The 18,106-nt window shown below is 36.7% G+C and overlaps 5 protein-coding genes across 7 annotated transcripts; 3 read left to right on the plus strand and 2 right to left on the minus strand.

The window, feature by feature from the left end:
- The first annotated feature begins 5,401 nt into the window (after nucleotides 1–5,401).
- On the plus strand, nucleotides 5,402–6,226 carry LOC111241387. The gene is made up of 2 exons (XM_022779004.1): nucleotides 5,402–5,693; nucleotides 5,776–6,226. Exons 1-2 carry the CDS (start codon nucleotides 5,502–5,504, stop codon nucleotides 5,992–5,994), a joined length of 411 nt encoding a protein of 136 aa, XP_022634725.1. The 5' UTR covers nucleotides 5,402–5,501; the 3' UTR covers nucleotides 5,995–6,226.
- Nucleotides 6,227–6,535: 309 nt separating this feature from the next.
- On the minus strand, nucleotides 6,536–8,100 carry LOC111241397. The gene is made up of 5 exons (XM_022779038.1): nucleotides 8,068–8,100; nucleotides 7,922–7,984; nucleotides 7,505–7,728; nucleotides 7,160–7,417; nucleotides 6,536–7,084 (listed from the first exon to the last, which is right to left on the minus strand). Exons 1-5 carry the CDS (start codon nucleotides 8,098–8,100, stop codon nucleotides 6,796–6,798), a joined length of 867 nt encoding a protein of 288 aa, XP_022634759.1. The 3' UTR covers nucleotides 6,536–6,795.
- Nucleotides 7,514–9,231, minus strand: LOC111241388 (probable inactive protein kinase DDB_G0270444). The gene is made up of 2 exons (XM_022779005.1): nucleotides 7,808–9,231; nucleotides 7,514–7,728 (listed from the first exon to the last, which is right to left on the minus strand). Exon 1 carries the CDS (start codon nucleotides 9,211–9,213, stop codon nucleotides 8,146–8,148), a length of 1,068 nt encoding a protein of 355 aa, XP_022634726.1. The 5' UTR covers nucleotides 9,214–9,231; the 3' UTR covers nucleotides 7,514–7,728; nucleotides 7,808–8,145.
- A 1,476-nt stretch (nucleotides 9,232–10,707) lies between these two features.
- LOC111240482 (pentatricopeptide repeat-containing protein At2g15690, mitochondrial-like) lies at nucleotides 10,708–13,065 on the plus strand. Its single transcript, XM_022779448.1, has one exon. The coding sequence runs from the start codon at nucleotides 11,257–11,259 to the stop codon at nucleotides 12,904–12,906; it is 1,650 nt and encodes a 549-aa protein (XP_022635169.1). The 5' UTR covers nucleotides 10,708–11,256; the 3' UTR covers nucleotides 12,907–13,065.
- Nucleotides 13,066–13,272: 207 nt separating this feature from the next.
- On the plus strand, nucleotides 13,273–17,712 carry LOC106757842 (SWI/SNF-related matrix-associated actin-dependent regulator of chromatin subfamily A-like protein 1). 3 transcript variants are annotated; one of them, XR_002667407.1, is made up of 6 exons: nucleotides 13,273–13,449; nucleotides 14,010–14,190; nucleotides 14,791–14,936; nucleotides 15,568–15,669; nucleotides 16,074–16,165; nucleotides 16,620–17,712. XR_002667407.1 is itself a non-coding variant. In XM_014640673.2 (5 exons), the coding sequence occupies exons 1-5, from the start codon at nucleotides 13,381–13,383 to the stop codon at nucleotides 16,104–16,106; spliced, it is 531 nt and encodes a 176-aa protein (XP_014496159.2). In that variant the 5' UTR covers nucleotides 13,273–13,380; the 3' UTR covers nucleotides 16,107–17,712. The 3 variants fall into 3 exon arrangements, 2 of the variants coding, with proteins under 2 accessions (XP_014496159.2, XP_022635170.1); XM_014640673.2 differs by having other exon boundaries at nucleotides 16,074–17,712; XM_022779449.1 differs by having other exon boundaries at nucleotides 15,568–17,712.
- The last annotated feature ends 394 nt before the right edge of the window (nucleotides 17,713–18,106 follow it).

Below are 18,106 nucleotides of genomic sequence, written 5' to 3' on the forward strand. Positions count from 1 at the left end.
CTAGGATAATATTTGTAGAATCTTCCTAATCAGAGGAAATAGATACATAATATTTTATTTTATTTTTCCCTAGGTTTCCTAGTTTCCCTATTTCCCTTTTTAGGAGAACTAGATTATTACAAATAGAAGGTTTGAGAATGTATTTTTCATGATTTGAGAATAATAATAAGTCTCATTTTCAACTATAGATACGTCCAAAAAAGGGAAGCTTTATAAAATCTATATAACAATTAATGAATAATTATTAGCACTCCTCGAGGTGGAACATATATTGTATGTACCAAGTCCGGAATATATAGACCGAAATTCTAGGCCATCTTAAAAGACTTGGTTAGAATGTCAGCAAGGTCATTTAAGTTGATAAATCTAGTACTAAGTTGCTTCAATAACAACTTCTTCCTAATAAATTGATGATCAATTTGTGTTCCATTTGTTCAAGAAATACTGGATTGAAGAAAATATTTGGTTGCTTGACTTCACAAAATTTGAACTATTCAAAATGGCATTCAATCCGTGTTTTGTCTGCTCATTTGAGGCAATAAGAAGGGTTGCCTTATTGTCAAAATACAACGTCATTTGGTTAATTTCAGAAAATTTCCACTCTTTTAGTTGCTTATTCGCACAAGGTCACGAGTTATTTGTTAATGATTTATATATAAAATGATGAAATTGTCAAAGTAAATCATGTTAAATTAAATTATTCTGAAAACAGATATAGACAAAAATAGAAAATAATTCCATAAACCAAAGACACCCTTGATTGGCTAGTAAGGTTCAGTGGGAAATTTCCATCCTAGGGTTTAAGTTATTCGGTGGTTTTCATTTGGGTGCATGTCGGTTGGAATTGCCATTTGGTAAGACTGATCTTCCTGCTTAAATAATTGTATCTGTTGGCCAGGTATTCTTCAATTTTTAACATTGTGAAGATAAACAAATTTGGATTAGTTATTTTACTATATAGGTTGCTTTGATTAGTTATTGTCGTGTTCTAATATAGGTTACTCAGCTGTTCTGTATTTTACTATATAGGTTGTTGATAAATTATGCACCTGCCTCCTGATAGTATTTCCATAGGTTGCTTTGATTACTTTTGCATTCCTTGGAAGTAAATTGGAGCTAGTGTTAAAATATGATTTTTTTTCTCCACCTCACTGTCCAAAATTCTGTTAACTCAAGTTATTTACATTTTGCATACATGTAAAACCATTGACAAGACATCTTATCCTAAGTTGATGAGTGTTCAGAACTTTCTATTCACATCACTTCCATGAATCAAATTCAGGACCATAGGGCTATCGATGAACGAGGAAGTAGTGTAATCGAGGATGAGCTTTTACTCGAGGTTCCTGGAAGTGCCTATTCTATTGCACACAGCTAATGAATAGAAATGCACCATAGAAGGGATTACAGAGAATTTCCAGCGTCAATCATTTATTTGTAAGAGGAAAAAGTAAAATTTGGTAGCTTCGTGATGGAAACTGGCACGTCAGCGCAGTTGGTGTTCCATGTGGACTTCTGCTGGAAGAGGTCGAGCCATGAAGGAAGAATTACTTACATCATAACGTCCTGTTTTACATTCCACAGCCTATAAAGTAGGTTCTATGTAGAAATTCTTTTGAACAGATGTGCTGTTGTATAGGTGAAAAGCATGCAACAGTCAACATTTATACGTGTAAAAGGCCATTAAGTCTAAGATATGGGTAATTTTTGCAATGTAATGACACTGATTGGGTCATCCATCTTTTGCCCATCATTGATTATGGCCTGGCAAGGTGTTGTATATTGCTACCTACACCCTATCACTTCTGGAATTTATTTTCCTGAACACACTTTCGAAAATTCTTCTCTGGAAAGCAATCACTCCTTCCTGTCAAACGGAATTTCCGTTAGCTTTTTGATGGGGTGAGACAGAAATTTGACAGGGTGTAGAAAGCAATACCCTCCTACCAATTACTTCTGGGCCGCTTTTGTATAATGTAAAGGCATATGATATATGTCTACGATTCGACAAAATGATACCATATTTTTGGTATAATCAATCTTATTCATATATGATATATGTTATTTGTACTAATCTTTTAATATGTATATATATGATTCGACAAATTAAGTCAGATTTCAAAATGCGATTTTGGTAAAGTTACTAATATCAAAATAAACTTATTAAGAGAAATAATAAATAAAAGTTAAAAAAATGATTTGAAAAAAATGGATTATCGATCCACTTTACTTGAATGTGGTTTTCATTAATTGAAGGAAGTTAATGTACAAGTTAGGGTTGAGCAGAACATGCGGACTAACCGCATCGCCCAAATCGGAACAAAAAATTAGATATATGTTGGTTTTGAACTGATTTAGTTTTGTTGGATAAAACATATTTAAGTGAAGGTTAAATAGATTCGGTGATTCTTGTAATTGATCAATTTGATTTCTGATTTTGAAAAATTAGAATAATTAAATCTATTTCGTTAATTTCGACGTTAAAAATTGTGTTTGCTGGAAAGAAGTGTCATTTCGGAACACGTGGCACATAACCATTTTAAGACGTGAATTTAAATTATTTTAAAGAATTAGAGAAATTGGTTTTCCCAATAATCAGTCCTTTGCCGATACATCATCATCCCAATAAACAGAAATCTAAATTTTGCTTCAGTTGATTCCTCTATTCTCTGTCAATACCGGCGGCCCATATCCACTCATCAACCACCAAGAATCCCCATAGACAAACCAAATTATGAAGCTAAGCTTCCATGCCTATGTTCGCCTCACGTCACCAATGAAAGAACCGAATCCTTAAGCAAGAAAGACATACATGACAGAAATCAAAGAAACCTTTTTTCAATCTCCATTCATTTGGAATTAGATTGGTGCCAAGAGGAGGGGGATTTACCTTAGGGTTGAGGGAGTTCGAAAATGGGAGTGGCGACAATTCTCTGCTTGGTCGTGGTGGGAGCAATGGTCTCCCGGGGTCAGGGTTAATGAAGGTAGAGGCTGGACCGCCAACGTGGACAACGACAACGGTGACGATCGGCCTTGTTGTAGCGGCGAAGACGTGACGCGAAGGAGCATGGTGCTCCCCTCTTGCGCGAGGAAGAGAAGGAGGGAGAGATCGGAGCGGTCGCCGGTAACGACCTTGACGACGATTAGCAATGTCGACGATGCCCTAGCTCTCGGCTTGCGGTGCCGGCTTGGCGGAGGCAGCAGTGTGCGTGCAGTGCAAGCCAGCCCCTCTTTGGGGATCTCGTTTAGAGAAGAGACTTTGAGTCTCTTTTGAGTGAAATGTTAGAATGGGTAGGGGAAACATAATACCTAAGTTCTGCTGTTGAGGATCCTTGGGCCAGATCTGGTTCCTTTCACTTTTTTATTAAAAGAAAAAAAAATAACCAGTTTCTCCAATTCTTTAAAACACGTGCTTTAAATAACCAATTTTCACGTCATAAAGTGGTTATGTGCCACGTATTTCGAAAATGACACCTCCTCCTGCCAGGGCAAACACAATTTTTAACGCCATCTAGAGAAGTTAACAGAATGGACTTACTTTAATTTTTTAAAATCACGGATTAAATTGATCATTTTGAAAATACAGGGACCTACTTGAAGAAAACCAGCAAAAATAGGAACCACCGAGTCTATTTAACCATGGATTTTGACAAACATATTCGCGTATTCTACCCTTCACACGTGAGTAATATTCAATCATAACTCTGGCTTAATACGATTTCTTTTTTTTTCTACCATATCACAACTCCTTTTTATTTCCTTGTACTATATTTACCAAATATTTATTATGTAACACCATTTATTGCTTCTTTTGTTGGAATTCTAGCAAGAATTAACCTTTTATTTAATATTAATTTTAAGGTTAAATAGATTCTGTGGTCCTTATTTTTGCTGGTTTTCTTCATGTAGGTCCCTGTATTTTCAAAATGATCAATTTGGTCCCTGATTTTGAAAAATTAGAGCAATTAAGTCCATTCCGTTAACTTCTCTGAACGGCATTAAAAATCATATTTACTGGCAGGGGAGGCGTCATTTTCTAAAACACGTGGCACATAACCATTTAATGACGTGGACTTAAGTTATTTGTTTAAAATTAAAATTAAAAACATGTGCTTTAAGTTTAAGTAAAGGTTAATCCAATTAGTTAATTCAACCCAAATTTTTCAGTCCAACCAAAATTGTCTGCCCAACCCAAACCAAGGAATCCTCAGTCAGAATGGAACTGTGAAACTGTCAATGCCCGCCGCCACCCTATGGCGGCATCCTTCGGCCTTCCATTAGCGCCACCCGTGCATCTAACAATAGCCACCACCGAACCCAGAATCGCGAAATCAAATTCAAGAAACGGAAAAGAGGTAAACCCACCCCTAATCACGATCATCAGAACAATCCCTAAAGCCTCAAATTGAATGCGAAACCCCGCTGTCGATCTGCAAAAAAGAATAAGAATTCCAGTCCAAATTTGAATTCAGAAAGGAAGCCAAAATTTCACAAACCAAAATCCTAATTCAACCCTAACAGAAAAAAAAAAAAAAAAACACAGAACAGAAGTCCCAAACACTGAAATCACCACGGTCTCCCTTCTTGCGACGCGACCTAGACCGGAGAGAAGGAGACGAAATAAAACAGCCAACGCGCCTTCGCACCATCGTCGCGCAACCGATGCTCTTTCATCTAGAGTTTCCAACGCAGAGCTTCGGGAAGAGGGATTTCGCTTTGGCGACTCAGGAGTACGAGATCAATGGCGTGTCAGCGATTTTTGACATTGAGAACATAATCGGGCAAGCTGGGGCGGACTTTGGGGCCAGCTTGAATGGCTTGGTTCAGTAGTTTTTCCGGTCGTTGCCGGTGCTAGTGCCCTTCAAGCATGAGGAGAGTTCGGTGAGGGTGGAGGATGGGGATAAGGGGTGGCAGAGAAGAGGAGTCGGGATTGCTGTGCCAAAGGATTTGGGGTTGGGGTCGATTAGCGAGAGTTGAAGAATGATGGGTTTGCTGAGAATGTTAGAATGGGTAGGGGAAATTGAATCCCTAAGTTCTGCATCCTTGGACTAGATCGACTTCCTTTTACTTTTATTAAAAGAAGAAAAAAAAGGTTTAATACCTATTTTGGTCCCTCCTTTGGGAGGGTTTGTTCAAAGTGGTCCCTCTTTTTTTTCAAAAGTTCACTTTAGTCCTAGCTTTCGCAAAAACTGTTCAAGTTGGTCCTTTTTTGTAACAGCGTTAAGTTCACTAACGGCAGAGCTGCCAAGTGTGTAATGTTTGATGATGTGGCATTGTAAGTTGTTTTACAAAAAAAAATATAATTGTGAGGTGTAAATTAATATAATTAGGGTTGGATTAAAAAAGGAATTAGGGGTAATTTTTGGTGTGTAATTAAGTACATCATCCTGTTACAGTACTGATTGATGGTTATTGTTCCCAAGTTTAAAAGCAATGGTTAGGGTTTGTGGTTATTTGCTCCAGAGTTTTCGAAAGTTAAAAGGTTAGGGTTAGGGTTTGGAATGGCTTCTTCACAAAGTGGTTGTTCTTGTTCGAAGACAACGGGCAAAGGAGCTTCGCATTCATCACAGGGTGCTGTTTCGAGGGGTGTTGGGATAACCCCTATTTGCCACTGTGGTGATTTTGCTGTACTGAAAGTTGCGAAAACTGCAAAGAATGCTGGGAGGCAATTTTGGGCATGTCGTCATTATAAGGTTTTTTTGAATACCATAGTGACTTTTATGTTAAATTGATTTCCTATGTTGACAGTTTTTTGTGTTTTTTTGTGAATAATAGGGTGCATTTACAAGTGGGATGTCATGTAACTTTTTCAAGTGGTGTGGTGAAGAGAACGCTGATGATAGAGATGGTACAAATGTGAGGCAAAGCAACAAGAGGACCACTGATATCGAAAGTATTGTGAAAGAGTTGCAGAGAAAGATGAAGTTCTTAGTTGGAGTTGTGGTTGTTCTTATTGTGCTTAACATCATCATATTGGGGCTGTGTTTAGGTTGATGTTAGGTGACCAATGTGCAATGTATGTTGTGTTCATGTATTTTGAGTTGATGTTGTAATATTTTGACTGCCTTTAGGTTGATGTTAGGTGGGCAATCTGCAATCAATGTTGTGTTTGTGTATTATGAGTTGGTGTTGTAATATCAGTGAACCATCTGGGTTAGTACAATAAAATTCGTAGTAGTCCTCAGTTTGGTTTAAAATTGTGTATTGTGGTCCTCACTTTGGGTTAAAAATGTTCGTTTTGGTCCCCCTTTTAGTAAAAAATTGTGCAAAACGGTCCCTTAGTACAACATAATACCAGTACATGGTAAGGAAACCTAAAGACACAAAATATCAAAATCAGTACTGTCATACATAATATCAGTACATCCAAACAACATAAAAACACAAAATCAGTATTGTCATACATAAATAACAAGTCTAAATTCAAATATCAAAGATAACATCTCTAAGGTACTGTCGTACACAATATCAATCTATGCAACTTTTATTCTAATAGTTAACTTTTTTCTTGCTATTGGTGGAGTTGGTTCTGTGATCAAATCTTGTGTTGGTAGTGTTGGCTGAGGAGATTGGTCACTTGTTGGTTCTTGTATACTTTGTGCTTGTGATGCTTCTGCTGTTTCTGTTGGTTCTATGATGGGTGGACGTAACGGGCATACTTTTTTGTTGTGCCCCAATTGACGACAGATGCTACATTTCTTTCTATGGCCACCAACACTCATCTGGGTCCCATCCTTTGTTAGCTCCCATGGCTCCAATCTTCTTTTCTTCTTTGGCTTCCCAGGCATCTTCCTCTTAACCGGTGACAGTACATAAGGAAAGCTTGTATTTTCCCATAGGAGGTGGCCATTCATAGGATAAATGATGGATGCATGTCTCTTCGTATGTGGATTTCATGAACCAAGTTGGTATAAAAGTGTCTGGGTCTAAATTTATGTAGTGCATCGCTGCTACTGCATGGCAACATGGGATGCCACTGATCATCCATTTCCTGCAGCTACATTCATGAGTATCCAAGTCCACTGTGAACTTGTTCCCAACAGCTGAAACATGCCTAACCTCAAAAATCCTTCTTGCGGACCAGCTGAAAAAAATAAACATAAATAGCTATGTTCAAAATTTGGAGATAAACATAGATAAGACAGAAGAACAATATTACCTTGGGATCCAATATCTAGACAATTGACATTCCTTTGTTAGCCTCTTCTTGATCTTTGGACACACATTGAAATCCATAGATGCGACCTTCATTCTGTTCGTGGCCCACCTTTTCATCAAATACAGTCTAATATCTTCCAGCAATGTGATTATTGGTTTTCCTCTAGCATGAATAAGGACACTGTTGAAACATTCACTGATGTTGTTATCTAGACTATCACAACTTGCTTGAGCTGTGAATCTAGATCTTGACCAAAACCTGAAGCAGAAGAAGGAAGAAACTAGGTCATCATACATGACCTATTGACATGTGCATGTGACAACTATGAGGTATTTATATACGTACCTTGGGGGAATACCTATGAGGTATTTATAAGCTTCCTCATTCACTGCTCTCATATTCAACATCTCTCTCTCCCAAGACTGGGGGTGCGTGCTTGTTGCAGCACTCCACATCAAGTTCTTCAATATTTGACCACTAAACTGCTTCCTGAAGTTAGCATAAAGGTGCCTGATGCAGAATCTTTGCTCTGCCTTAGGCAAAAGCTCTTCAATAACATGTACCAACCCCTGACAACACCAATATTTTAATCAAATATACATAAAGCATAAAGTGAAAAGAAGAAAATATTGTAAGTAGTGCATGTACCTTTTGTTGGTTAGACATCCACGTGCATGCTCGACATATTTCATCACCACCAAGGTCTTCAATCAATAATTGCAAAAACCAACTTCAATTATCTTTATTTTCAACTTCAACTACTGCATATGCTATGGGAAGCATTTGGTCATTTGGATCCCTACCAACTGCTGTAAGCAACTTGCCCTGATATAGACCTTTCAAAAAACGGCCATCTAAAAAAATGATGGGCCTGCAACTTACAAAACTCTTCTTACATGCGTTCAGACATACGTAAATTCTTTCAAAGACGGCATCACCATTATCACTGTTCACTTTAATCGTAACAATTGACCCCGGGTTACTTCTCAACACCTCATGTCCGTAGCATGAATCCTTCTAAATTGCTCTTTAAAATCTCCTTCACGTTCATTTGTTGCCATTAACTTGGACCTTCTTGCTTTGGAAATTGATACCTTGGTGTTCCATTTCCTTAGTGCTTTATTACGTATATCTTGAACCTTTATAGTTGGATTATCATGCAACACCTTATCTACTTCATGACTCAACCACTTACTATTCATCATTTTAATGTTTAGTTGTTTGCTGCAAGCATGGGTATCAAGAATCTTCCTTAACTGCCAAATCTTTCTTGATGGCAAATATCCTAAGTAAGCTACCCATGGGCACTTTTTTTGCGCACCCATGCATCTCACCCGAACCCTACGCTTATCATTCTTTACAAACTTAAGATCCCTCCCAGTATGAATAGCATAGTTTCTAATTGCTTCCTTAAAATCCTCCTTATCATTAAAAATAGTACCAACTTCCCATTTGTAATCTACCATTGCCTCAGAATCATCATCAGACAACCCCCTTCCAATATCTTCAACCATGTAATCTTCATCACTATCCTCACTATTGTTTTGCACTTGCACTTCATCCACTTCCACTTCTTCCTNACTACTATTTTGTACTTCATCCACTTCCACTTCTTCCTCACTACTATTTTGTATTTCATCCAAAGACTCCACTTCAACTTCCTCCACTTCCTCCGCCACCACTGCACCTACTTCCTCCGCCTCCACTGCACCAACTTCCTCCACTTCCTCTGCCACCACTGCACCTACTTCCTCCACCTCCACTTCCTCCACCTCAACTTCCTCAACTGCCTCCACCTCCACCTCCACTACCTCCACTTCATCATGTGTGTCCAACTTATCACCAACTTCGTCCACCACGCACTGTTTCTCAACCTCCTCATTTTCCTCTGCAGCAGCCTCAAACCCACTACCCTCACCACTCTCTGCAGGCCCTTGGCAAAGGTAAAGAATTTCATTCTCATTCTCATTTTCCACGAAGTCTGGTTCGCTGACTTTATGCACAACAAATAAATCCACTTTCCCCAAACATTTAGCTATTTGCATCATATTCATAGCTCCCCTATCGTCATACAGGCCATGTAAAATATTGTCAATACTATAAACTAACTCTTGTACTTCCATGTAACCCATTTCTTTAATTGTAGCAACCACTCCAAAATAACTCCATGTGTCGGGGCCAATGTCCCAAGAAGATATATGTCCACCTATATACTTAAAGGGACACACGTCCTTTATCAAGGGCCCACCGTGGTGGACCACGACCTTAAACCTATCCTCGCACATCCCAAACCCTACCTTGCACATGGAAAGGGGACCACTTTCATAAATTAAATGGGACCAATTTAACACCAAACAGGGGATCAATTTCAACACAGACAGGGGATCAATTTCAACACCCAACACGACACCAATTTCAACCAACAAACCGACAAAGAAAACGACAAATAAAATCAACACCCATACAAAACAAACACAAAATTCGACCCATTACAAAACAAACACACCCAACGTGATCACAAAGCAACTACGAACACTAACTTGACGACGAAGGAACGAAACAACCTCCTTGACGAACCACGAACCTTGACGAACCACGAACTTTGACAAACCACACACACAATTTCAATCTTTTGACCCCAATTTCAATCATGCTGGCGAACCCTAAACTGACCCCAATTTCAACCCCAATTGTAAAATTGGTTCGAATTCGAATTACCCCAAATTGAATCTCAATCTTGTGACCCTAATTACCATTAATTCATTTTTTTATTTTACCCTAACTATATTCATTTACACGTCATTATTAATTATTTTTTAAAACAACTTACAATGTCACATCATTAAACATTACACACCTGACAACTCTACCATTAGTGAACTTAACGTCGTTACCAAAAAGGACCAACTTGAACAGTTTTTGCGAAAGGTAAGACTAAAGTGAACTTTTGAAAAAAAAGGAGAGACCACTTTGAACAAACCTTTCCAAAGGAGGGACCAAAATAGGTATTAAACCAAAAAAATAACTAATTTCTCCAATTCTTTAAAGCACGTGCTTTTTCAATTTTAATCCTAAACAAATACTTTAAGTCCACGTCATTAAATGGTTATGTGCCACGTGTTTAGGAAAATGACACCTCCCTTGCCCGTAATCACGATTTTTAACGCCGTTCAGAGAAGTTAACCGAATGGACTTAATTGCTCTAATTTGTCAAAATCAAGAATTAAATAGATCATTTTGAAAATACCAAAACCTACTTAAAGAAAACCAACAAGGACCACCAAATCTATTTAACCTAATTTTAATCATAAAACTAAAATTATAAAATTACATTACCAATTTTTTATCTATTATATCTATGGAATTATCAATAAATTTTCCTTTTAAATATCTCCACTTTCATTTATCTATCTCTTAAAATAATAAAAAATAATTAACCCTGCTGTCGCCTTCTATTCTCTCAAATCTATTCATTTTCCATCGTAAAATTATCTTTTAAAACAAACATAACCTAGTGGCATGATTGATTTGAAATGTGACAATTTAACCTATTCATTTCTAATTTTTTTTTCTTTAAAATTTCTTACTTTTTCCATAACAATCTATGCAGCTGCCATGTCAGTATAGTGGAACAATAGTTCTCCCTCTAAAACCAAAGAAAAGAAAGCACCTTTTTCTGCCATTATTGATCCTCACAGCTGAAACTCATCAATGGCGAAAGAAGCTTGAAACCCACCATTTCCAAAGTTTGCTCTTTCTGTACCCCCTCTTCTTCTTTTACATTTTTCTCTTCTGGGTTCCTCTTCTTCTTCTCATCTCTGTTTAGTTCATAGCTCCACATTTTCAAAGATTTTCAATTACTGTGGCAGTTTTCTCAGTCACTGATTTTCTGGTCTCTTCAGTCGCGGAAATCGTTCTTATACTTATTTCTGCCCTGGGATAGTTGGGCCGGGCCGGGCCTGGTAAGTGCCGCTTCGATCAAGCGTTAAACCACTACAATTAAAGTACGTGGGTCTGCTCGGTGATATCGAACGAACTAACCCTAGCTGCTTCTGCGATTTCTGAAGTTTCCATTGATTCAGCGTGTGCGTACAACAATGATTTCTTCCTCCTTCAAGCTTCGGACACACCTTATCCATGGCAACCACTGCACCCAAACCCTAATCACTAAATTTTTATGCACCTCTGCTCTTCCACACCATTCTCAAAGATTCCCTTCCCACCAAAACCAACAACAATCACCTTCTGATCCTACACACTTTCAGCCTCAACATTTCAATCCACAGACCAATCAATTTCTTCACCATAACCATCCACCTCGTCAATATAATGTGCCTCCTCCATTTCCACAACATGGCCAAAACCATAATCAGTGGAATCCTCAATCCCCAACCCATCAAAGCCCTAATTTTCAAACTCCCACTTCTCAAAATCCTAACTTACGCCCATCCACTTCCCCCAATCGATGGAACAATCAAAACCCTGCTACCCCTAATCCGTGGAGCCCTAAGACTCAGGGGTTCCCAAACCCTAACCAATTCCAAAACCCTAGTAACCAGCTGAACAACAATCAAACATCTATTCAAGGACAAGCCTCCCCTGCTCCTCCACCGCCACCTCCTTCAATCACTGATTTGGCACTTTTGTGCAAGGAGGGTAATGTTAAAGAAGCGATAAAGTTGATGGACAAAGGGGTCAAAGCTGATGCTGGTTGCTTCAATCTTCTGTTTGACTTGTGTGGCCAATCCAATTCCCTTGAAGATGCAAAGAAGGCCCATGACCACTTTCTGCAGTCTTCTTTTAGGAGTGATCTCATGCTCAACAACAAGGTGATTGAAATGTATGGGAATTGTAAAAGCATGACGGATGCACGTAGGGTGTTCGATCATATGTCCAGCAGGAATATGGATTCTTGGCTCTTGATGATGCGGGGTTACGCAAATAACACCAATGGGGATGATGCCTTGCAGTTGTTTGAACAGATGAATGAACTGGGTTTGGAGATTACTTCAGAGACTTTGCTTGTTGTGTTGTCAGCTTGTGCCAGTGCAGAGGCTGTGGAGGATGCTTACGTACATTTTGAGTCAATGCAAAGCAAGTACGGAATAGAGCCTGGGGTGGAGCACTACATGGGGCTTTTGGATGTTCTGGGACAATCTGCATATCTCAATGAAGCTGAGGAGTTTATTGCTAAATTGCCATTTGAGCCCTCTGTAACCGTATGGGAGAAACTGAAGCATTATGCTCGGGTTCATGGAGACGTTGATCTTGAAGACTATGCTGAAGAGTTGATGGTTAGTCTTGACCCATCAAAGGCTGTTGTGAATAAGATCCCCACGCCACCTCCGAAGAAGTATACTGCAATTAGCATGCTTGATGGAAGGAACAGAATTATTGAGTATAAGAATCCTACCCTTTACAAGGATGATGAAAAGTTGAAGGCCTTGAGTGGGATGAAAGATGCGGGATATGTTCCTGATACAAGATATGTTCTTCATGACATTGATCAAGAAGCAAAGGAGCAAGCCTTGCTCTACCACAGTGAACGTCTAGCAATTGCCTATGGCCTCATTAGTACTCCACCAAGAACACCTCTTAGAATCATCAAGAACCTTCGTGTCTGTGGTGACTGCCACAATGCCATCAAGATCATGTCCAGGATTGTTGGGAGGGAATTAATTGTTAGAGATAACAAAAGGTTTCATCATTTCAAGGATGGAAAATGCTCTTGTGGGGATTATTGGTGAAATCTTTACTTGAAATCTTCCAGTAGCATGGATATATCATTTTTTATCCCCTTATACCGGAGAACATCTGTATTTAGATATTTTGATATTATTATAATTATGTTCTTGCTGCTAAGATGTTATCTCTTACAACAGAAGATCATTACCTTTTGTATGATGTATTTCAGGATGATTACTTTTGTTATTCCTTTAACTTTGTTGGTAAATATATTTAAATATGGTTGCAGTTGGCGAATGAAAATGTTATAAAATTATTAGAAAAAAAAGGGCTAATTCAAAGGTTATAGAATTCTTAGATTCTGTTTTAGCCTCTTGGAGGTGTTGTTAATACCCGATCTTTTACATAAAGTTTGTTATCCTTTTAATCTTTAGTTACGTATGATTAGGGAAAAAATGATGGAATTTATATATTTTGCTTTCATATTTCTTTTTGGGTTGTAATTCACTGCTATGGATTGACAGAATGGTGGGATTATGCTCCAGGATTATTCAAAGGGTGTGCACTTGGAAGAGTTAAACGTGTTACTGAAGCAAACTGTTATGGTGGGATCTCATCCCATATTAATCATCTGATCAGTACATCAATTTTTTCTGTGTTTTTTTTCTTTGATTACTGGCATCAATTACATTCCTAGAAGCGTTCTTCTTTTTTGACATCTGCTCTTCAAATGACCAGCCTGGCATTTTGAAGCTATGAGAGCAGTTTGGCTGTGAAATTTGTACTGCTAAATTAGATTCTGCTGAATGGGATCTGATTTTGTTTTCGTGTTGTTTATCCAATCTCACCTTGTAGGATAAGGTTTGATTGTTGCTTTAATTGGATGATTTGGTTATTACATATAGGTTTATATCTTTTAAGTATATCAAACAATACCAAGGAAACATTGTTGTTTTGTAATAATTGTATTTTGGCTTCACAATAGTATTTATTGAGTTCTCACTAGCTACTGCTTATTGAGTGATTTTTTATTTTAAATCTTCATTTGGTTACTGAGTGCCATATTTTAATTTTGAATACTTAATACTGGTGTTTATTTAATTATGTCTGTTTTGTTTTCTCCTTTATTGCAAAGAACATGGTTATATGAAGTTGTCCATTGTAGATAAGGCGTCTGAAGGAATATGTGATGCTACAGTTACCTCCGAAACGGTGGCAAATTATAAGACTGTTGATAAAGAGATCGAATATTGTTGCTGGTAAAACTGCAATTGGGGTATTAAGTATTGATGCCACTGAAAGGGAAAGTCAAGACATAGCTTTGGAAAATTTGGATGAAACTGATGGTATTGTTAAGGAATCTTTAACTCTACTGCAGTGCAATGTTGATTTGTGTGTCATCTGTTGTGTCTCATGATAGACTTTAAGTTCATTGGTTTACAAGATTGGGATGAAATTGCATTAAAAGAATACAGCTTTGGAAATTAGTACTTCATAAAAGTAAATTTGATTGCCTACCACATGAATAGCAGAATTCTAGTTGAAAACCTAGGAGATTTAAAAAATTTGCTTACGATGCCAAAAAGGCATATAGTACCGATGGTCACAAGAATATCCAATAAGACCCAAAAGAGTATTAAAAAAAAGTCCAATCGTTACCTGTGTTATCTATGGTTACCAACCTACATTTGAACTAAAAATTAATTAAAATTACATGTTCTAGTCAACCTACGTTTTGTCAAAAATGTTGTTTGCTTATTATTTTTTTGTTTTTCAAAGAAAATGGCCATGCTAATTTCTGATGTATAAAAATTATAATTCTATTTCTGTATGTGTTTGTGTGTCTATATGTTTTTTTATTTTCTGTATGTAGCATATATGTTATTTCTGTAATGCGGAAGATTGTTATATAAGTTTCTTCTTTCATCTCTCGTACCTGTTGCCAGGCAAGCTTTCTTATCAGGAACTTGGAATTGCAAAGCTTTCTGGTTTTCGTGAATGGCTTGCCCTCCATCCAATAGTTGCAGGATCAGAGAATGCTTCAAAAATGATAATTTTTGCTCATTACCACAAAGTTCTTGATGGAGTACAGGTTTGGAAACTATTGCTTCTTGTAATCCCTTTAGCAGTTCTATAAAATTGTAGAGTGATGACAGTGACTCAATGTTTTTCCTTTGTGCATTTCTCTTTTGCTTTTTGCTGACTATCATAGTTCAGCTTTAGGTTGGATTTGGTCCAACTTATTTTAGGCTTTTCTTCTTAAAAAGAATAGTTTGGCCAAACACATTTCTAAAAAGTTATTGAAAATTAAGCAACTTTTATTAAAGAAAAAATAAAGTAGTCTGTTTTGAAAAAAATGGGCGAGGCAGCTTGTAGGAGTCAAAAGAAATGATAATTGTCAAACAGCTTCTACTTTATTTTAAAGATAGTTTTTTAACTTTAACTTTGAAGGAACTTTTAAAGCAAATATTGCCCTAATAAATCATGCTCCTGGACTACGTTCATGAAGTAAATAAGAGGTACATTGTACTTTTGGAATCACCTTGACTAGTAGTAATCATGTGTAGTGGCTGGAGCGTCATGTTCTCCTGCTGTCTTCATTTATTTGATTGGCTGTCATAATTTTTGTTTTACGTTGGCCTCTTGTGATTTGATGACTATTATGTCTAACAAACATTTATATCTATTTTTTTATGTGAATTTTATCTTTCGGAACTATTCAGGATCTTGTATGCGAGAAAGGTATAAGTTTTGTGCGAATTGATGGAAATACTCTTGCCAGAGATAGGCAATCAGCAGTAGTCTCATTTAGGTCGTCACCAGAGGTATCACAACCATTGTCTTTTCTTCTCAAGTTATTGTGAAAAAATACCTGTTTATTTATTTTGTTTGCCTATTTATGATATTTTCTATGTTTATGTTATTGTGTTTGAAATTATAACTTGTTTTACTTTCCATTTCTCATGTTGCACTATTAAAAAACTTTGAAGTTGTGTTTTCTGACAATCAGACTCAGTTTTACTATCATTGTTCTATCATTTTTTTAAGCAAATTAAGTCATTATATCAAGTCTCTTGCTCCACTCACTGAAAAGACAGTTTGTTGTGTATGCTAAAAGTAAGAACCTTGTCGTTCCTAACATCAACTGTCTTGAGCATTTTTGTCAACATCAAACTCCCTTTACTACCGTACTTATGCACTTACATGCAACATGTGTTCTGAATTCCAGGCTACCAACTTATGGGTTTCATTCTTCATTTAAGTTTACTGACTTTTGTGGTGTTCTTGGAGCTACCACAAGGCTTAACTCTAATGCTCCAGGTTCTGTTTCGAATACCACTTCATTGATTAATTTGTATTTATATCTATCGTTCGGTTGTTGAATTGGTATCATATGCTAGTGACTTGTGTTTTCTTTCCTGACATTGATTTGGTTTGTGTCAAACCTGTGTTCCTATGTCAATACAACTGATTTATTTATATTGAGAAAATGAAAGCAATTCAATAAATAGAGGAGATTTGGTATGATACCTGAATAAATGTCACTAGTAATACCAATATGATCTTAATATTTCTAATTATAAAGATATGATCCTTATTTTTTTGTTTACAAAACTCTACCTCAAGTTGGAGCATATAATGTGTTCAGCTCTCTTCACATTTTATTGGTCCTTGATCCTTTTAAAGACTTGGTGAATATGTCTGTTAGCACTATAGTTGACAAATGTCGTGGTGATATCTTTAGGTTCCAAGTTTTCTTTTATGATTTTACAAGGTACACATCTAGTTCTTTCATGAAAGACAAGATCAGAGGCAATGTGTAATGCTGATAACTTGTCACATATATGGTGCTGTTAGTAGGATATTCAATGTTCTACTAGAAGCTGTTAGAATGTATGAGAGATCTTTTTGTAATTATTTCTTTAGAGTTACAGTTCTCCATATATAGATAATGCTGTACTATTTCAGGTTAGTCAATTTGAATAAATATCTTCTTTCTTTCATATTAATCCTTAGAAGTGGTGCATTTGGGAATTTTCATAAAATTCAAGTTCTTTGAGAAATTACTTTACCCATATCAGCTCAATGGTGACTAAAGCCATTCATTGCCTTGTATTTTACTTCTACACTTGATCTTGATACAGTTTTTTGTTTTTTGTCATTCAAAGATATTAAAGTATTCCTAACAAGAACACAATATCTTGAAATAGAGTGTCAATCACTAGGTGAGGTTGCCCCGTTAGCATCAATGTGCTAAACCATTTGTGTATTACCCTCATCTTCATACATATGGCCTTTCCCAAGAATATTTCTTAGGATTTGTACAATTGCATCCCAATGATTTTCAGAAGGAGAGTCACAATGAGTTGATTTAGTTTACCAACTAATGGTTTACATCTCTGATGGACTGAAAACAACATTCCTTGGTCATGTACAAGTTTGATACTTGGTTCATTGGTGTGTCAACCAGTGTTATCAAATTTCGGCCATGGCGGCGCCATGGCGGAAACTGGTAACGGGTTTCCAAGCTGCCACCACAATATTGCGGCCGCTTTGTGCATATCGGTTTTGTCGTTACTTTGAAATTAATTGAATTTCTTTTTCATTGAGGGAGTTGTTTTACAAGTTAGGGTTGATTACAACATGCGGGACTGACCGCACCGCCCGGGTCGGTTTTGCACTGATTCAGTTTTGTTGGATAAAACGGATTTAAATGCTTTGAAATGGATAGATATTCGACCCGACCCGTGAGTTATATTCAATCATAACTCCAGCTTAATACGATTTCTTCTTTTTTTCTGCCATATCACAACTCCTTTTTATTTCCTTGTAATATATTTACGAAATATTTATTATGTAGCACCTTTTATTGCTTCTTTTGTTGGAATTCTGGCTAGAATTAACGGAATTATGGACTAACATTTTTTGCAATTTATTTTGAAAATAAAAGGAAAGAAAAATTTAACTTTTAAAATAATTTAAGCTGTAGATTTGTGAATTATAAAATAAACTGGTTAAAATTTAATAAATATTAATTAGGTTGTAGAGTCAAAAATATAAATTTTTATTATTTCCTTATTGTTTCAATAATCATGTGAATGATGATATTAATTCTTTTAAATAATGAAAAAATTATTAAATAAAATGGCGATAATTAATTTGAAATAAATCTTTAAAAGTTAATTTTGTTATTCATTTGGTAATAAAAGTAAAATATTTTTAATAATGAAAAATTATATATGCGATATGAAATACGGATAA

This window comes from Vigna radiata, chromosome 3, assembly GCF_000741045.1.
Source record: "Vigna radiata var. radiata cultivar VC1973A chromosome 3, Vradiata_ver6, whole genome shotgun sequence".
Classification (NCBI taxonomy): Eukaryota; Viridiplantae; Streptophyta; class Magnoliopsida; order Fabales; family Fabaceae; genus Vigna; species Vigna radiata.

Bases quoted from the DNA above. Each gene is read 5' to 3' on its own strand.
- LOC111241387 (XM_022779004.1), top strand. From the start codon at position 5,502: ATGGCTTCTTCACAAAGTGGTTGTTCTTGTTCGAAGACAACGGGCAAA. The intron at 5,694-5,775 runs GTTTTTTTGAAT...TGTGAATAATAG, and splicing joins GGGCATGTCGTCATTATAAG to GGTGCATTTACAAGTGGGAT.
- LOC111241397 (XM_022779038.1), bottom strand. From the start codon at position 8,100: ATGGTGATGCCGTCTTTGAAAGAATTTACGTAT. The intron at 7,729-7,921 runs GTAGTTGAAGTT...TGGTGTTGTCAG, and splicing joins TGCTTCCCATAGCATATGCA to GGGTTGGTACATGTTATTGA. The intron at 7,085-7,159 runs GTAATATTGTTC...TATTTTTTTCAG, and splicing joins TCTAGATATTGGATCCCAAG to CTGGTCCGCAAGAAGGATTT.
- LOC106757842 (XM_022779449.1), top strand. From the start codon at position 13,381: ATGCTCCAGGATTATTCAAAGGGTGTGCACTTGGAAGAGTTAAACGTG. The intron at 13,450-14,009 runs GTGGGATCTCAT...TGTCCATTGTAG, and splicing joins TACTGAAGCAAACTGTTATG to ATAAGGCGTCTGAAGGAATA. The intron at 14,937-15,567 runs GTTTGGAAACTA...GGAACTATTCAG, and splicing joins AAGTTCTTGATGGAGTACAG to GATCTTGTATGCGAGAAAGG.
- LOC111240482 (XM_022779448.1), top strand. From the start codon at position 11,257: ATGATTTCTTCCTCCTTCAAGCTTCGGACACACCTTATCCATGGCAAC.